An 18,820-nucleotide genomic window follows, 5' to 3' on the forward strand; every position below is an offset into this window, starting at 1 on the left:
TTATTTCCAGGACAATGTGCAATGTTTAATTAAGGATTTGAAAGTGTTATCTGAAGAGCATGGTTATGAAGGACTTGTTCTGGTTGCCAGTTCAACAGAAGAGGAAAATCAGCAGTGGTTACAAGTTGCAGTCTATTCTGAGAATGCTGAACTTTTTAACCAGGTAAGTAACTTCTCAACTTATATTTGGTTATTTAAAGATGTTTATCTTCATTATTTGGCATTATTGTGTTATACATTTACTTAGCACATTTGTAAAACACTGGTACACCTGCTTATTAATGCAATTATCTAATCAATCAAATCAAGTGGCAGCCGCACAACCCCTAAAATCATGCAGAATCAGGTCAGGACATGTCAGTTAATGTTCACATAAAACACCAAAATGGTTTCAACCGTGGCATGATTGTTGGTGCCAGACGATCCGGTTTGAATACTTGATGTAACTGCTGCTGTCCTAAGATTTTCACACACAACAGTCTTTAGAATTAAGTGACAATGGTGCAAAAATCAAAGAAACATTCTGTGAGTGGCAGTTCTTCAAATGGGAAAGCCTTGTTGTTGAAGAGTTCAGGGATAAATGCTCAAACTCATTCGAGCTGACAGAAAGACTACAGTAACTTAGATAAATACTCTGTGCAAATGTGATGAGCAAAAAAGCTTTTCAGAATGCAGAACATGTCAAACCTTGATGTAGATGGGCTACAACAGCAGAAGACCTCGTGAGGTTCCACTCCTGTCAGCCAAGAACAGGAAGTGGAGTCTGTAGTGGGCACAGGCTCACCAAAACTGGACAGCCGAACACTGGAAAAATGTAGTCTAGTCTGTTTAATCTCAAATTATGGTGAGGAACAGAGATGGTATGGATAGAATTTGCTGCCAACAGCATTAATCCATGTACCCAACATGCTTTGTGTCAACAGTCCAGGCTGCTGCTGGTGGTGGTATGGTCTTCGTACACTTTGGGTCCGTCAATACTAATCATTGATTGCTTGAATGCTACGGCCTATTTTAAGCATTTCTGCTGATCATGTGTGCCCTTCATGGCTGCAATTGACCAGTCTTTGGAATGGCTACTTCCAGCATGATAATGTAGCATGTCACAAAGCAAAGTCATTTCAAACTAGTTTCATGAAGTTTCAATAAGTTCAGTGTCCTTCAGTGGCCTTCCCAATCACTAGATATGAATGTTAACACCATTAGGATGTGGTAAAATGGAAGATATGCAGCATGAATGTCTTTTTGATCTACCTGGAGTCGGTCACAATTCTTCCACAGCTGTTCATGATCACGAAAACTAAATAAGTAGAGTCCATCACTACTCACTACCTCTTTTTCCTGGGTCTCTACTGGACTCTCTATCTGGCGCTACTATTAGTAATGCTTCTTGGACCAGATTGCAGTGGTGTCTGACATGGTGCAGACCATCTTCTGCTGCAACTTTTCTTACTTACTAAAGTCTTTAACGGCAACAAGCTCAGTTTACCAATGCCAGTGTGAGAGGAAGGCCCGGGCTTGACTCCACACAGTAAAGGAGCTCCAGTGGACTTTAACTTTTTGTACACATTTTGCGCATTTTTTAAGGGAGCAATGTTCACTTAGACATTGTTATATGCCTACCATTCCTAATCATAAATTACCTAACATACCAAAAAAAAAGTAAAGAATGTTGAGGTAAGTCAATCCAGGCTTACCAGGAGGCTGGTAGAGCTTGCTTCTACACTAGGAAGATTAAACAATTTCAAGAAGTATAAGCATGTAGGAAACACCTAATTTGTGCCTTTTACTGCTGAAGAGTCCTTTTAAATGTTTATGTCTTGTTATAAATGTATATTGCTTTTGAAATAAAATAAAAAAGAAATTGTTAAAAAAGATTGTGTGCTGCAGTCATCTCAAAATAGATTAGAATCTCACAAACAGGAATGTTTTCAGCATAACAGAGGTAGTTTTGAGAAAAAAGGAGGCCCTACCCAGTATTAGTACAGTGTTCCTAATTATTTGGTTAGTGAGTGTAATTTGGAATTACAAGGATGAACTAAATGAGAAGTTTAATACTTGCATCAATGTTGTTTTCTATTTTTTCTATTTTCAAGTTTACTTTTTGCAGTCAGGTTTGTAATTAGTATTTGATTTAACAACAACATCATTTATTTCTATAGCAAATTTTCATACGCAGGATGTAGCTCAATGGGTTTTACAAGAAGTCAAATAGTTTCAAGCAAAGAAAAGCAAATTAAAAATTACGTAAGAATAATAATGCATAAATAATGTACAAAAATATGTAATTCACACATATATGTAGAATATATATATAATAATTTTTAAGTCCCTAAAGATGAGTCCTATGATAAGTTCATATGGCTTGGGAGGACAGAAAAAAATTAAACCTTCAGATAAGCTAGATAAAAAAACAAAATCTACAGGGGGGTCCAAGACCAAAAGACTGCCCAGATACAACTGGACATTCTGCCTAACATGAATTTTCTTAAATAGTTCCTTATAATTTTTTTAGTCTTTATCTTAAAAGATTTGATACAGTGGGCCTCATGGAAAATTGGGATACCCAATTTCATTGACACGCAACTGCACAGTGCTTTGATCAGGTGGTGACGATGGTAAACAATGAAAAAGAAAGAGAAAAATAGAGATTAATAATTGAGTTCATAATGTACTGTTAATTTAGTTTTCTCAAATTACACGCCACTCTACTGCATTTTCTTTTAAGATCAGACACAGTCTGAGTTTTCCAAGGTACATTTTTTTCAGAGGACTAGGGAGCTTGCCATGCCTGCACTACGCGCTAGCCTCTTTGCAGTTCTGTTGCTCGCATATGAGGATGTGGATGTACAATTTAAACAGATTTTTATTTTCATGGGAATTGTTTCATATGCATAATAGAACTATTTTACATTACAGCAAGTAATTATATTAAAAAAAAGAGTAAAACATAATGATTTGAAAGTAAATAATGTTTCATGTTGCGTTAGAGCCTGGCACGGTGGCGCAGTGGTAGCGCTGCTACCTCGCAGTTAGGAGACCTGGGTTTGCTTCCCAGGTCCTTCCTGCGTGGAGTTTGCATGTTCTTCCCATGTCTGCAGGTTAGGTGGTTTGGCGATTCTAAGAGTTTGCATGTTCTTCCCGTGTCTGCAGGTTAGGTGGTTTGGCGATTCTAAATTGGCCCTAGTGTGTGTGTCTTGCGGTTCACTGACAAAAGTGCGATAGACATATGCACCCCGATAAATGAGCGGCAACAACCCTGCTAACTGGTTTTTGACAAATTTGTGTCAACAAAATAAACGTGTTGGGAAACGGATGGATATTCCAGCGCTGACTTTGTATATTCCGACACTGACTTTATACATATTGAAGTTTTGACTTTATATATTGCAGCGTTTACTTTATAGCCTGTATTCCGACGCTGACTTTATATATTCAAGATTTGACTTTATAGATTCCAGCGCTGACTTTATATATTCCGACGCTGACTTTATATATTTAAGTTTTGACTTTATATATAATGCAGCATCCATCCATCCATTTGCCAACCTGCTGAATCCGAACACGGGTCTGCTGGAGACAATCCCAGCCAACACTGGGCGCAAGGCAGGAACCAATCCTGGGCAGGGCACATGCATCATTTTCAAAACATTAACCGAACAGTGTTTTTTTAATTTATTTTTCTGAATATGTTTTTGTTAACTTAGTTCAGTTCAGAGTCGTTTCAATCAATAGATTTTGACTTTCACTTTATATATCCAGGAATGAGTTTATATACTCCGATGTTGACTTTATATAATCAGGAATGACTTTTTAAATTCCGACGCAGACTTTATATATTCAGGTTTTGACTTTATATATTCCAGCGCTGACTTTATATATTCCGACGTTGACTTTATGCATTCAAGTTTTGGCTTTATATTTTCCAGCGCTTACTTTATATATTCCGAAATATTCCAACGCCGTCTTTATATACTCAGGTTTTGACTTTATATATTTGGGAATGACTTTAGGGTATATATTAAAGTTTTGACTTTATTTATTCTGACAGTGACTTTATATAATCAAGTTTTGACTTTATATATTCACGAATGACTTTATATATACAAGTTTTGACTTTATATAGTTAAATGTAGTCATCATTGCATAACTTTTTCTTTACTATAGAAATTTAAAGACTAAATACAACTTCCATTCCTAACAAAGATATTTCTGGCGACTAAATAGAAGCTACTTATATCCAAATTCGAGCTATTGAGCTGTCGCCTGCCTGCCTGAATAAATCACCCTCGCTTCGCTCTTACTTTTGGCTAGTGGCGGAAAAATTATAAAATGGAAGGAGGATCACACTGAGTATGGCTTTACCAAAAGAATTATTGATGGCGAATGGATCATTCATAAAGCTTCAATTGGTGATCTGTTTTTCTGTGTTAACCTCATATTTTTTCATACTTCTTCTCAAACCAAAGGGGTGCGAGGCTAAAATTAATCGGGAAGCGCTGATCATTGTAATTGGTGTACCAGGAAATCATGCATTGACAGAAGTTCCCCTTTGCTTGTGATTAAATGCATGATTTTTAACGTGTTATGGAGCACATGCATCGAAGCTTCTCAGCTGTGCTTGTGCTAAGAAAAGAAAACATTTTAAAAATAACACGATTGTCAATGTAACCTTTTGTAAGTAGTGCCTGGAGGATTCAGTGTGGAGAAACTCTAGACACAGCGTGTGTATTAACTTGTGGATTTTTCTGTGAGTATTTGGTGGCAGCGTCACAAAGTCGTAACACTGCGTTAGCTGCGGAGCGCAGCTCAGAGCGACATGAGGTGAATGGGAGGGGAGATGATGACGTGACTCCCCCACCCGCCTTAACTGTCAATCCCCCCACAAACACAGTATCTCGGAATTTGCGTAAGCACAGCCCCTCACCTGAAATTTTAACTTAGTTACAAAGTGATCAAAACTCTCGGGTTTATATCCTGCGTCCTCTCATTAAACTTGTATCCCGCATTACCCGTGGGCATGACAAACACCAGCGGCAGCCTGTCTATGAACTTAATTTAAACTTTAGGTTTACACCGTGCTTTGTTTCCGGAGTAGCAGCACTCATGAATATGGTTGTATGTGTCACTCGCTCGCTTCTTATTGTTTCGCTGCCTTCTGAATTATATAATGCATGTTTTCTTCAGCGCTTTTTGGAGCTCTTCCTGGTTTTCTATGTACTGCGTTGACAGTCAGTTCACGTGATTACATGGGAGGCGTGATGATTTCACACGAAACTCCGCCCCCCACGGCTTTCGAGCTCAACTCCATTACAGTATATGTAGAAAAATAGCTTCCAGTTATGACCATTACGCGTAGAATTTCGAAATGAAACCTGCCCAACTTTTGTAAGTAAGCTGTTAAGAATGAGCCTGCCAAATTTCAGCCTTCTACCTACACGGGAAGTTGAGGAATTAGTGATGAGTCAGTGAGTGAGTGAGTCAGTCAGTCAGTCAGTCAGTGAGGGCTTTGCCTTTTATTAGTATAGATTACACTGTGATTTCTATGGTTTAATTAATTATTTTTGCGCTTAAAAATCTTTCTAAAGAAAATATATTTACATACAGTTTGTATGGTCTGGAACAGATTGATTGTATTTACATACAATCCTATGGAGGAAATTACTTCGGGTTACGACCAGAGTTTTGGAATGAATTATGGTTGTGACCCGAGGTTCCACTGTACCAATATCCAGGACTTGCCTCGTGTTAATTTTTAACCCTTTTTATATTACTAACTCCAGTGTTTGCGCTAAGATCAAAGAGAAACAGTAAGTTTATAAATTCTCTAGGTTAATGGTCGCAATGATTATCCACATGACAACTGAAATAGCCTACAAATTAGGCACTGTCATCATTAGTTATTATTGTGGATTATAAGTCTGAAAATTACTCAATAAAAGATGCATTATATTTTGGCAGTGTATAAATGGTTCAGCAGTTTAAGTAGGTCGAAATTACATAATTTGAAATATTTTTAGTGACATGAAAGTGAATATAGTTTTTAGAGGGAGTTCGAAAATGTATTAAGAAAGCATAATGAAGTCATCTATCAGAGACCAGTGTTCTAAAAACTAAAGCCCTAAACCAGGGGTGGGCAAACTTTTTGGCTCAGGGACCACATTGACTTTTAAAATTTGACAGATGGGCCGGGTCAGCAGTAGATGCATACATATCAAACATAAACATAAAAAAGGAATTACAGTGTTAATATTTACATTCACTTTTAGTGGGAACAGTGTTGTTGATCACCCTTTTTTACCAGTGCATCGAAGTCTGGTGTTAGTTTTGTTGTGGCAATTCTAAGAACAGATCTGAGGGTTCATCGCTCAACTGGGATCTGTGGGATGCTTTGTTGGTGTTCATCACACTAAAAGTCTGTTCACACACATACGTAGAGCCATACAACACCAGCATCCTCTGTGCCATCTTCTGGATGTTTGGAAATTTGGCTGCGCTTAATGAAGCATAAAACTGTACAAACTGTAAATTTTTCCAAAATCAGAGAACCGATGGCAGAATTCTCCATGCAGATTGTCCAGTGATTTCCTGTATTTTTTCACAAGTCGAGGGGCCCCTTTCAGCGTAGCCAGTGTGGGGAAATGAACAAATGAGTTGTTTGACATTTGCTTTGAGAATAGCTTGGTTTTGGTTTTAAAGGCTCTGACGTTTGTATACATTTCATGCACAAACTGGTCTCTTGTAGCTTCACATTCAGCTCATTCATGGGTGTCAGTATGTCCACAGCAAAAGCTAAATCACAAAGCCAATCTGCGTCACTCAGATCAGGAAAATCGTCAGCTTTCTCAAGCAGCTCCAAAAATGAGATAATCTCCTGTTTGAGCTCCCACACTCGTTGACATACTTTCCCCAAACTTAACCAGCGGACATTGTAGTGGTAAAGCAAGTCCTGGTGATCAGCGTCAATTTGTTCAAGAAACGTAATAAACTGACGATGCTGAAGTCCTCTCGCTCGAATAAAGTTAATGAGTTTTACAACTGGCTTCACTATGTAGTCAAGCTGCAAAGTGCTTCCTGGTGGATTAGGCAGTGTAAGAAAATTACCTCCTGCTCAAGGTTGTCCTCCTTCACCCTCTCCTGGATTCTTTTGAGCAACCCAATGTTTTTTCCAGTCAGATTTGGTGATCCATCTGTTGTAACGTTGGCGAACGTACTCCAAGGTAGCTTGTGCCTATTGATGACCCCTGACACGCTGTCATACAAGTCCTCTCCCCGTGTTTTCCCCTTTAGGGATTCCATGGCCAAAAACGCCTTCGTTATCTCAAGATTGTCATTAATCCCTCTGATAAAAATTAAAAGCTCAGCAGTGTCCTTTATGTCATTACTTTCGTCCAGTGCCAAGGAATATAATGTAAATGACTCCGCTTTTTTGTTTAACTTGCTAGCTAAGTCTTCGTCAATTAGCTCAACACAGTGAGTCACTGTCCTGCGTGATAAGCTAATTTTTTCAAATTTGTTCTTGCTCTCAGGACACAAGATACCTGCTGTCTTTACCATGCACTCTTTGAGAAACTCCCCTTCGGAGAAAGGCTTGCTGGTCTTTGCTAATTTGAATGCCAGCACATAACTTGCCTTCGTGCTTGATTCTTGGATGGCAGTTTGTCGGATAAAGGTGTTTTGCTGAGCCTGCAAACTAGCTGCCAACCTCTGAGCGTTAGCCGTCTGTTCTTGCATTGACTGGTTGATAGCGTAATTTGCATGCTTGGTGGAAAAGTAACAGCTGATGTTGTATTCATTTAAAACCGCAAAGGTTTCTTGGCAAATAAGACATATAGCCTTTGACCGGACTTCAGTGAAAAAGTATTTAGTTGTCTATTCCTTATTAAACACTTGGCACTCACTGTCGACTTTTCTTTTCTTTGGCCCACTCATTGTTGTAGGTGGGTTCAGAGCAGTAGCAGAGTAATAACAGAGAGTAACCCGGGCTCCGCAAAATCAAGTCAATGTATCACTGCGCCTAATGCGCCACCTGGTGGAACGGCAGGCATTACAGGACAAGGTCAAATGAATGCAGTCATAATTATGATATGATTTGATTTGGGCAATTCTATACCAATCTTCGGCGGGCCGGATTAAAAAGACCAATGGGCTGGATGTGGCCTGCAGGCCATAGTTTGCCCACCCCTGCCCTAAACCATATCTCAAAATTAAAAATAGTGTGCCAATGTCAAAACCAATGTTTTCAGGAGTAGGTATGCTGTGGGTGTTGCTGAGCCAGGCTGTGATTGATTCTATGCACAAGCAGATAAGGGGGAGACACAATACTTCAGAATGTGGCTTTAAGAATAAGTTTCATGCAGCCTTCAAATTTTACTTGCCTTTTGGATTTTTTATGTGCTATAGTTGTGAATTCTTCCTTTATCCTTGTTCCTCATTACATATACTCTGTCCTTCCCTGTTTTGAGAGCAGAAATAATGATAGGTGGTTCATCTATCAAGAGATTTTACTTTGGTCATAAAATATGAAAGATACAGTATAAGTAAATAAGGTAACATCTCCTTTTTTCATTCTTTTTACAGATCTGCTGTACTTTGGAAGAAAGTCCTAATTCCTGTCTAGAACTGGAAGCAGCTGAGTGTTTGTTGGATGGGTTTCAAGTATATAAGCAAAGGAATTTTTGCAACTGTACTGAGGAAATTCTTGCGCTCCTTAAAGATTTGCTTGAGTCTAGACAAGCTTTCATTATTTCTAACAGCAGAACATCTTCAACAGAGGCAGTAGCTGGCAGTGCACCACTTTCTCAAGGCTCATCTGGATTCACTGACATGTACGGCTCTGATGCTGAACCACAGCTCATGAATTTTACTGAACATTCTCAAGATTTAAGTGAAGCTGTGCCTGACCTTACTGAAATGAATGTTGAATTAGTCAGTCCTGACAGTGGCTTGGTGACAGTTAGAAGTAGTCGTTCCTCTAAAGAGAGCTCAGTGTTTCTGAGTGATGAGAGTCCTGTTGCTGAATCTAGTGGCTTTCATCATAATTCAATTCTTAGTCTTCTTTCTGTGAATGCAGTGTCTGAAAATGAAAGTAAAAATGGGCATAATAGCATCCTAAACTTTGACCCACTGTATGCAGCTAACCTTTCACCCCTGCCAGAGGTTGCTGATTTGCCTTCAGAAAGTGACTTTTTGATTTTTGAAGAAAGTAAGCCTTTGCAAGTAGATGATATTACAGCACAAGAGAGAGACTCTTCTTTTGAAGCAGGATGCCTGGTTGAATTATATGATGAATCTATCAGTAATTTAGTTAATGATGATGATAAATTTACAACTACCGATACGTGTGCCACACCTGGACCACATTATCCTGAAAATTGTCCAGCAGACAGATTTGACTCAAAGGTCCCTCCAACACCAGTGAATAGCCTTGTTGAAAATTCTCCTCTGGCTGATGGATTGCCAAGATTTTTCCCTGAAGATATAATTGAAAAAATTAATGAAATGGACAGGTACAGTAACAGTTCTGCTGATGTAAAACAACTGGACAGCTGGAATGATTTTGAAGAACACATTAGTCTTGTCACCTCAGAAAATTCTAACATATGGCAACCAAGTAAAGAGCAGTCTTTTCTTAATCATACTGCTGATATTGCTGATTGTATGAATGAATTTGATCGAATAAATCCAGGCACAGAGAAATTATCTCAGCAGACCAACATTCTGCAAGCAGAAGATGTAGACCACAAATCATTCAGAATAACTATACCTCACCACATACAACAATGTTCAGATCTTAGTATGCCAGAGGAATATACTCTTGAGGATATATCTGATAAAACACCAACTATGGAAATGCCTTCAATATTAGATGCACTGGAACAAACTTATGGAAAAAAAGAAGAAAATACAGAAATGCAAAATCCTTTGGAAAATTATCATGTATATCCTGAAGATTCATCTTTTTACCCATTATTAAATAGCAATGCACCTCAGGATCACTGGGAGAAACCAGTAGATTACAATCCAAAAAATAATGTATGTGAAATGTTTGACTTGGATTTATCTAGCCATGAAATATATAGTAGTTTTTGTTCAGATGTGGAAAAAACAAGTAAATATGAATCTGACATTGCAAAAGATGAATTAGATGAAGCTGAAATCCCTACAGAACGCATTGGGTTAGTTATCCAGGATAAATCTGCATTTGAGCAAGGAAATTTAATATGTGATGAAAGAATTGGTGAAAGTCAGCTAATTCATGAGATAATGTATTGTCACATGCAACGTAACGCATTAAATAGTGAAGGTCCAGCATCTTGCAATGCTGTACCTATTACCACATTACTACAGATGGGAGGCTGTGAACAAAATGAAAGAATTGATTCAGGTATACAAGATAATAAGCAAGATGTATGTGAAGAAGATATTTCAGAATTGTTGAATGCTCCCCATTTATCAGGCCAGGATATTTGGAAAAATAAAGTGTCATTTGACAAAGAAATGTCAGATGATCAAAAACAATTCCTCTCATTTGAAAGTAATACAGTGACAGCAACTGGAGAAGGAAAGACAGTGCCATCATCATTTGTTTCATCTAAACATGAAGATAAGACAAGTGGTACCTTTTCACCTTTCAAGCATCATGATGTTTCTCCACCTGACAAAGAAAAATATATCATGCAAGAAAAGCCACTAGCCTGGAATCCTACAAACACTAATCTTTGGAACTCTGTGTGCTCTTCTGACTTGTGGAACATTGATAAGCAGGGGAAGGATTTTTGTCTGGAACTAAAAGGTCTCCCTTCACTTGAGGCCAGTTTAAGTTCAATAGAGGAGGATGCTCCTCAGTCTAAAGATTCCTCACCCTTCACAGAACAATCGTGTGAACAAGACAGATGGAGTAACTTCTGTCAAAAAAATGTTGAGTCAACTATTGTTTCGCCATTGCATGATAGCCTAGGCATGTGGAACACCACTATACAGGATGATACCCAATCTAGTGCCTCAAGTGTTGAGACTGGTGAATCTTCTGAATGTTCTGACAAATGGAATCCATTTGTTAAAAGAAGTTCTTTAGCTAGCCCTTTGCAAATGGTCCAAGAAGGTATGGGCATGTGGAATACAACAATAAAAGATGACACACCATCCAGTACAACTAGTCCTGATGAAAAAAGCACCAGCGAAAATCCTGATTTGTGGACTGCATTCAATTTGGATTCATTTCACAATGATTTTGAAAGTTCACATGATTGTCCAGCTGAAGCCAGTTTGGCAGCTGGTAAAAGTCCAAGCTTTTATAATGTTCAACCCCAAGAAAGTGTTGGTGTAGAATTTTCCAAAGCTCACAATGATTCATTAGTGAGTCAAGACAAGAATTGGAGTGATGTAGCACAAGAAACATACCAGAGAAGCTTAAATGATCCAGAGGGAGGTCTAAAGTTGTTAAATACAACTAATGACCTGACATCAGATTTATGTATTGACCAAAGTCTTGTAAAGCACAGACAACAATTGCAGATGCAAACAGAATCTAAAGATACAAAGCAAATACTGCATGTGAGAGAAACAGATGTTTTCAAAGAATTTGAAAGTACATCCATTCACAACTCCAGTACAAATTATGAGACTAGTTTTAAAAACATTGAAGCAAATATCATTGCTCAAAATCAAATCAGCGGACATACAAATTTAAACATTTCTTCCGAGGTGAAACTGGAATTCAGTTGTGATCAGTCAAGTATGCATAGACTTGAATTCACAAAAGAGGCAACTGACCTTTCACTCTTGGAATCCACACCTTTGGACGAATGCATTACAATGGAGGCTTCTGAAGAAAATACTGCTGCAGAAACTGGTGAGGTAAGCTGTACTAGGGAACCAGATCTAATCAATTCACAAGTATACCTACTGTCATTAGATCCAGATATTTGCACAAATTCGGCACTTACCAGCACATTTACAAAGCATGCCCATAAAAATCCTGATGTAATAAATGAGTGTAGTTCAGATAAAAATTCTGAAACCTCTCAAAGCCCTGATCTATGTCCAGAATCATTTACTGAATATCAAACATCGAACACCTTGGATGCAGAGCCTAAACTTGTTTATGATGATGAAGAAACAGAATTAAATGCAAAATGTGATGTCTGTGTTGAGAGTGAAACTCAGGTTTTATGGACTGAAAGAGCAATAGAAAGTGACAGAATGCGAGAAATAGAAGAAAACATGAAGGCTATGTGTATAACTACTAACAATACACTTACTCGGCAATACAATGATGATCAGGTTTTTCAAAAAGCTGAAATAGAACAAATAGACAGTATGAAAGGACAGAAGAGCAGGGATATGGACATGGTCAGTTTAAGTGATGATGATGATGCTAAATCAGAAATAGAAATCTGTGGCAGTTCATGGTTTAGACAGAAACCTCCCAGTACAGTAGAACTTGTTGTAGAGACCAACCATACACAAGAGTTACCCATTTTATCAAACTTTGTGGCACCACCCAATAATGAGTTATCTGCACTAGATCAAAGTGGACTAGAAACAACAGAAGATGAAATTACTATAATTCAAGAATCCCCCTTCATGAAAAAAAAGGAATCTAACTTGTTTTGGTTTGAAGAAGCATTTGGAAAGGAGGATAATTCTCAAGAGCTTCATAGTAGTACTACTAATGGGTTATCAAAATATCCATTCAGCAATCAAATAGTTGCTAACACATGTAAGAACAAAGATGCCCTTCCTGGAATTAATGACAGTATGCTATCTTCACAATATAATATACAAGACAGTTTCACAGAAATTCCAAATGAAGGAGCAGTAGCACAATCTCCATTACCTGAATATAATCAAAAAGATCAAGCATTCGGCAAAGCTACTGCCTCAGAAAGTATCCGTTGGTCTCAGCATACCTCAAGACACCCATCAGAATGTAAAGTAACATACTTCAGCATGTCACCTGAGATCCGAAATGTTGACGCTTGGGAAGATCTCTCTTATGAGGAAAGTCTAAGGACTGTACACTCAAAAATTACAAGAGATGAAAAAAAATGTTCAAATGCTGAGGCAGGTAATTCCCAAGAAGACAACAGCTCTCTGACTTTTGATCTGGGCGAGAGTGGGGAAAGCAGCTATTTTCCAGTAGCCTTTGAAAGAAGTGACCAGCTTATGATGACAGATGCTACTTCAAATGCATCCTCATTTTCTTTTGCTGAAGTGGGCCATGGTTCACTGGACACTGATTCATTAGATGAAAATAAAACAAGCCTTGAATTCTTTGAAGTGGAAGGCAATGAAGAGGTTAACTTAACCCCTGAAGAAGAGTCTTGTGGGCTTGAAATGGATTATATTATTGTATACAATAAAGACAGGATGTCCTGTAGTGAGCTTGGTTCAGTATTTCAACTTGAAATGAATAAAGAGAATGATTCACCACTAACAAACCAAATTTTTAACGAGCATTTGCAAGGAACCTCCAGGAAAACACTAATAGAAGTCAATTCAGAGAGCCTTAACACATTAGAAAATTCTGATCATTCCTCTCAAGGAGACAGTATCACATCATCTCATGAAGACTTTAAATGTTTAGTTCAGTCCAATTCAAATAAGGCAGAAGTACTTGGAGAAAAGCCAGTCTGTTTTCTAGGAAACAAAAATGAAACCATAGATAGCTCACCTGAAGAAAACTCAAGCATTACAAACACAGCAGGATCTGAATCGGGGGACTCTGTTAAAGAAGTCTTCTATGCAGGTAGTACTATGCCATCTCAGCACAATACTGGTTTTGTTTTACATGACAGTAGCATAGTTGTGAGTGAACCGTTTATAGCAACAGAGAAAGGAATTTCTAATTCTATTCATTTATCAACAAAATTCCATGAAGATCACACCAATTCCCAAGAATATGGAAGTACATTGGAAGATTTTCCACAAACCAAGCTCATTAACTCTGGAAAAGAAGCTAGTTGTCTTCCAAAGATCACAAAGCATGAAAACCTGAAGGATAAGGTCTTTAGGTAAGTATGACTGCCCTTTTAATTGTAACCCTCCTCCAGCTAAGCAAGTGTCTATACAGTTTAAACAGCACCAGAAAGCATAATTAAAAGAACATTTAATCCTGTGTAAGCTGAGGTATTGATTATATATATGTATATATAATATATATGTATATTGATTGCATACATATCGTAGCCATTAGCCATTGTTGCCTTTCCATTACAAACAAAATAGTAACACTGAGTTTGGAAGTTTTCACTGTGGTTTTGGTATATTTAAATTTACAATGTTTTCCTGTCAAGAGTTAAATAAACTCCTAAAGAGGAAATAGTCCTTAAGTCCAACTTGTTGGAGTACTGCAAGCCCTGCATATATAAGACCATTGGTGATGTAATGTGTTTTGCATGCTCTCCTTTTGTTTGTGCAGAATTCTTTTTGAAGACATTTTTCACTGCAGCTTAATTAAGGAATTATGTTTAAAAGCCCTCCATTTGTAAAGTACAATTCTGCAAAGAAAAATAGAATAAATCTGGATATTGTTACTTTGCTATAGTAAACACCAAAAGGTAAAGTTCCTTTTAGCAGAATATTGTGTACCTTTAGGTGGAATGTAAATGTTAGTTAAATGTAAGTCTTTGCTTTGCATGTTACATGTACAGGCATTGTTTTGATTATGAACCTTCCATCAGTCATAACCCGATTTTATATGGCATTCAGAACTTGCATTTAAAATATTCATTAATGGAAATATCAGAATGATGCATAATGTTCTAATACTTATTTAACAATACAATATTTCAAACTTGTTAAAATACTGACAGAAGCAGCATTACTGTGCTTTAAATCACAAAATGCAAACAATTTACAGTGAACCACGGAGATGTGCAATTTTTTTTTTTTACTTTATACTTAGATGTACTACAGTTTTTGATAACGATACAATACATCATCAATTTGGAAAAGTCATAATAATGGCTCAAAAAGCTACCTCTAAGTGATGATTGATGCCTCAGCAGAAACGTGATGTTTTTGCTTAGGCATCACTAAGAGGGCCACATCTCCTTCCCAGCATCTGTAAGGTTGCAAGGATAATTAAGGTGTTGGGAATGAAAACAACAGTTTCTATCTCTGCTCAGCTAAACAAACAGCTTCCTATCTATCTGCTTATATGTGACAGAACTTATTCCATGTGCTGTATTAACAGGGGGATAGCTAAGAGTTTCTACTCCGCTGCCAATAGTTATACTCCCTGAGACAGCATAGATGGGGTGTGTACATAGGACACTAAGAGCTTACTGCATTTGCTGCAGGTTGCATTTGGTGACACATGGGCATAAAAGTAAAAAAAAAAAATTAGTGATAAAGTCTATAATGTACAGTAGTATTCCTCACCATTAATGATGGCTGCTACTTAATCCTCCATGTGAAAAGTAATTTGCTTTGTTCATAAGTGAAATCAGTAGTCACTAGATAAAAACTATTGAAATTCACCTGAAAAGAAAAAATATCGAGCTTTACGTGCTCATTAATATTTGCAGAATTACCATTACTTGAGACTGCCATAACCCAAATCCTTAAATAGCATATCTAAGAAGCTGTTGCATAGTGGCATAATTATTATAAAACTGGCACATCCCTGGGTGGAATAAAGTGCAGGTGCAGATACTAGTTTTATTTTCCAGGTGCCTCATGTATAATGCCGTGCTTAGGATTCATACTAAAACATGGTGTATGGACAAAAACAGAAATGTGCATACGCACAAAAAAATCCAGATGCATAAATCTGTGCATCTGCCAACATCCACATTCTTCCGCTACGTGAAATCCTGGTCAGCATGAAATGTAACGCATGTGCACACGCCTGCTGTCCCACCCCGACCCCTCCCAGAATTATGCCTCTTTAAATATACAAATCAATATAAATAGCCCCTTAAGTTGTGCATTCTGTGAAAAGACAATGACAAAAGCACAGGGAAATGTGACGATGCAGGTTCGACTCCATGCTCCCATTGCTGTTCGGGAGCGTTTGAACTCTACACCGTCAGTAATGTCACTCGATAAAAATCGAGCAAGGGGATGGTACAAAAAGTGCAGAAGTGCTTTTATTAAAGAGTCAATCAAAAACAGTGTTCAAATAAATAAAGTGCAGTGTTTCAAAAGTTCAATAAATAAATAATCCTTAAAAGAAATTGTGGAGGTTAAAACCAATAAATAGAAAAATCCTCTAAAAACAACAAGGTAAAATAGTACAGGAAGTAATATGTTAAAACCAAAAGCCCGGTGTCTTCTGCTTCCATGGTGGCTCCTCTGCTACGCCCGTCTGGTCTGCTCTACAGGAAAGTTGCCTACCTGCAGGATCAGCTACCCTTCAATCAGGTCCGGTAGCCCTTCGACTCTTGGCTTTGTCAGTCTCCCAACCGGACCAAGACTTGGGTTATTTCCCAGCGGCCAAGGCGCTCACGCTGGGACTACACCAGCCCAAAGCCTTCTCGACTCCCGCTCCTTCTACGGTCAAGTCGATTCCTCCACTGGTCACTCCTGCTACTTAGTTGCTCAGCTGGAGCGACCGCTTTCTCAGCCCCACCCTCGCTCGCTCTTCCATACTGGCGCTCTCTCTCTTACTTCCTGCTTTCTTCAGCAACCTCCCTCTTTTTCTCTCACTCCTTCCATTTTGTTCTTTTTTTGCATCTTTTTCTTCCACTCCCAACCGACTTGCGCTTCTTTTATAATGCGAGGGGCCATAGCAGCTGCAGCACATTAGCCACGGGAACAATCAAGGATGTGGGCAGTTTCTCACCTGTGCACTCGGTGAGAAACGCCCACACTGCAGATCAGCCTGCGGCCAGCTACAACCACTACGCCCCCTCACGAAGCCGCCTCGAGTATGATGATTATCTTAAAACTGGCCCTTACTGAGAGCGCTGTGGACCCATTATACCACAGGAAAACAGAAGAATTTAAACAAATACCAAGTGGAGGCAAGGAAAATATACTATTTGTTGGTTTAAGCAGTGGTATAAAACAACAAAACGAAGTTGATCAAGTGACAGAGTGGCGAAGAAACTTGAAAGATCAAGTTTAGAAAGTTGTTCAGTGCCTGAAATAAAAAAGAAGTGGTCAGATATCAAAGTCACTATGAAAAGGCAAGTCGTTGCCCAACGTCTGAATGTCATATGGAAGTGTATTAGGCTACAGAGAAAAAAAAATAGGAACACAGTGAGATAAAAAGATCGAAATGTCAACTTTAATCTTGAAATTTCCACTTTAATCGCGTAGTTTATTTTCTCATTGAAACAGAACATTGTAAACTTCATCTTAAAATTCTTTAATTTACTAGTTTCTCAAATTACATTCTAACTAAAGTAGCATGTTAAATGCTTCCTGTTCTATGTGTTCTTCTATGTATGTATGTATGTATGTATGTATGTGTGTGTGTGGGTGTGTGTGTGTGTGTGTATCTGTGTTTGTGATTTACTTATGTGCATCTTAAACAGGCTTTCGCTTATGCCGACAGGACAAAGAATACATTACATTCATGATATTACTGCCCTCTGAACAATTTAAATACTAAGATGTATACTTGAAATCATTTTCATTATGATAGGATTTAAAGCATGTATAAAACATGGGGACACAGTGGCGATGAGCTGGTGCCCCATACAGAGATTGTTCCCACAAGATACTTGCTGCGCCGTGCGTGACCTTTGATGAAATAATTTATTGTAGCAGTACTGTCTCTTTTGAATGTACTAACCCTGAATACCTGTCCTTCCTTTTCTTTCTCCAAGTAACCAATCCCCACACAATCAGCTCTGTGATAAATATCAAGCCATCTGTAAGCTTAGAACGGCGATTCTTCAAAAAGGTGTCATTTTGCTTGACTTTTCACTACAAGAAAAATATCGTCGTAGTACATGTTTAATTATTCCATCTATCCATCCATCCAGTGTTGTGCCAGTCCCAGCAAGCATACAGTGCGAGGCAGGAACAATCCATGAGCAAAGCACCAGCTCATCGCTACCACTACGCCACCATACCCACACATTTAATTAACAGTTTACATTACTTAAATGAAGTTAAAAATGTATCTGTATAATGTAATATACATATGATGGGGTACGCAAAAATAACCGGAAGTGGAAAAAAAATTGTTTTAATAATTTTTTCTTACTGAAACTTTAGTCTCCTTCAAAGTATTTTTCATGTGAATGAATGCACTTTTCCCAATAGTTTTCCTACTGGTGGAAACATTTTTGGGATTGTTGAAGAGGAATGTAATTTTTCTTTGACTTCCTCCACAGTACAAAATGCTTTCTTTTGAGTTGTTTCATATGCAGGAATAAAAAGCAGTTGCATGGAGCAAGATCAGGTGAGTAGGAAAGGCAGCAAGAACTCAAAGACATATAAGTCAATTCAGAAATCTCTTTAATAGTCCAACAATCTCCTTAAATTGCATTGTGAACTTGTTCAAGATTTTCGTCATTCCTAATTATGGAAGGTCAGCCAGATCTTTGTTAGTCTTCAAGTGACATTGCTCCTCATTTGAAACGCGAAAACCACTTGTAGACCTGTGTTTTACTTAAATCTTCCTCTTTAAAAGCAGTTTCAAGTATCACTACAGTTTCAGCAGCTGTTTTTCCTAAGAGAAAACAAAATTTAATGCAAACTCATTGTTCTTTATGATCACCCATAAAAAAATTCACAGAACACATTTAATAAGCACCAAGAAAAACAGACATGGAATGCCGTACAAACAATACAGAGCAACGCCACTTGGCAGACAGCCACAGAATACAGTAAGTATGCTACACTTAGTGGCGAAATT

The 18,820-nt window shown here is 38.1% G+C and overlaps 1 protein-coding gene across 16 annotated transcripts in view; it reads left to right on the forward strand.

The window, feature by feature from the left end:
- Positions 1–10,785: 10,785 nt before the first annotated feature.
- LOC120527354 (protein prune homolog 2-like) overlaps positions 10,786–18,820 on the forward strand; it is a 156,283-nt gene continuing 148,248 nt past the window's right edge. For 5 of the 16 annotated variants that reach the window (XM_039750671.1, XM_039750667.1, XM_039750675.1 and 2 more), the window contains exon 1: positions 10,788–14,015. In XM_039750671.1, the coding sequence (XP_039606605.1) occupies positions 10,960–14,015 (3,056 nt within the window). In that variant the 5' untranslated portion in view covers positions 10,788–10,959. Of the gene's footprint in view, positions 14,016–18,820 lie in introns of all 16 variants that reach the window. The other 11 variants (XM_039750664.1, XM_039750665.1, XM_039750662.1 and 8 more) reach the window with 4 other exon arrangements.

The sequence above is a fragment of the Polypterus senegalus genome, chromosome 4, assembly GCF_016835505.1.
Source record: "Polypterus senegalus isolate Bchr_013 chromosome 4, ASM1683550v1, whole genome shotgun sequence".
Lineage (NCBI taxonomy): Eukaryota > Metazoa > Chordata > Cladistia > Polypteriformes > Polypteridae > Polypterus > Polypterus senegalus.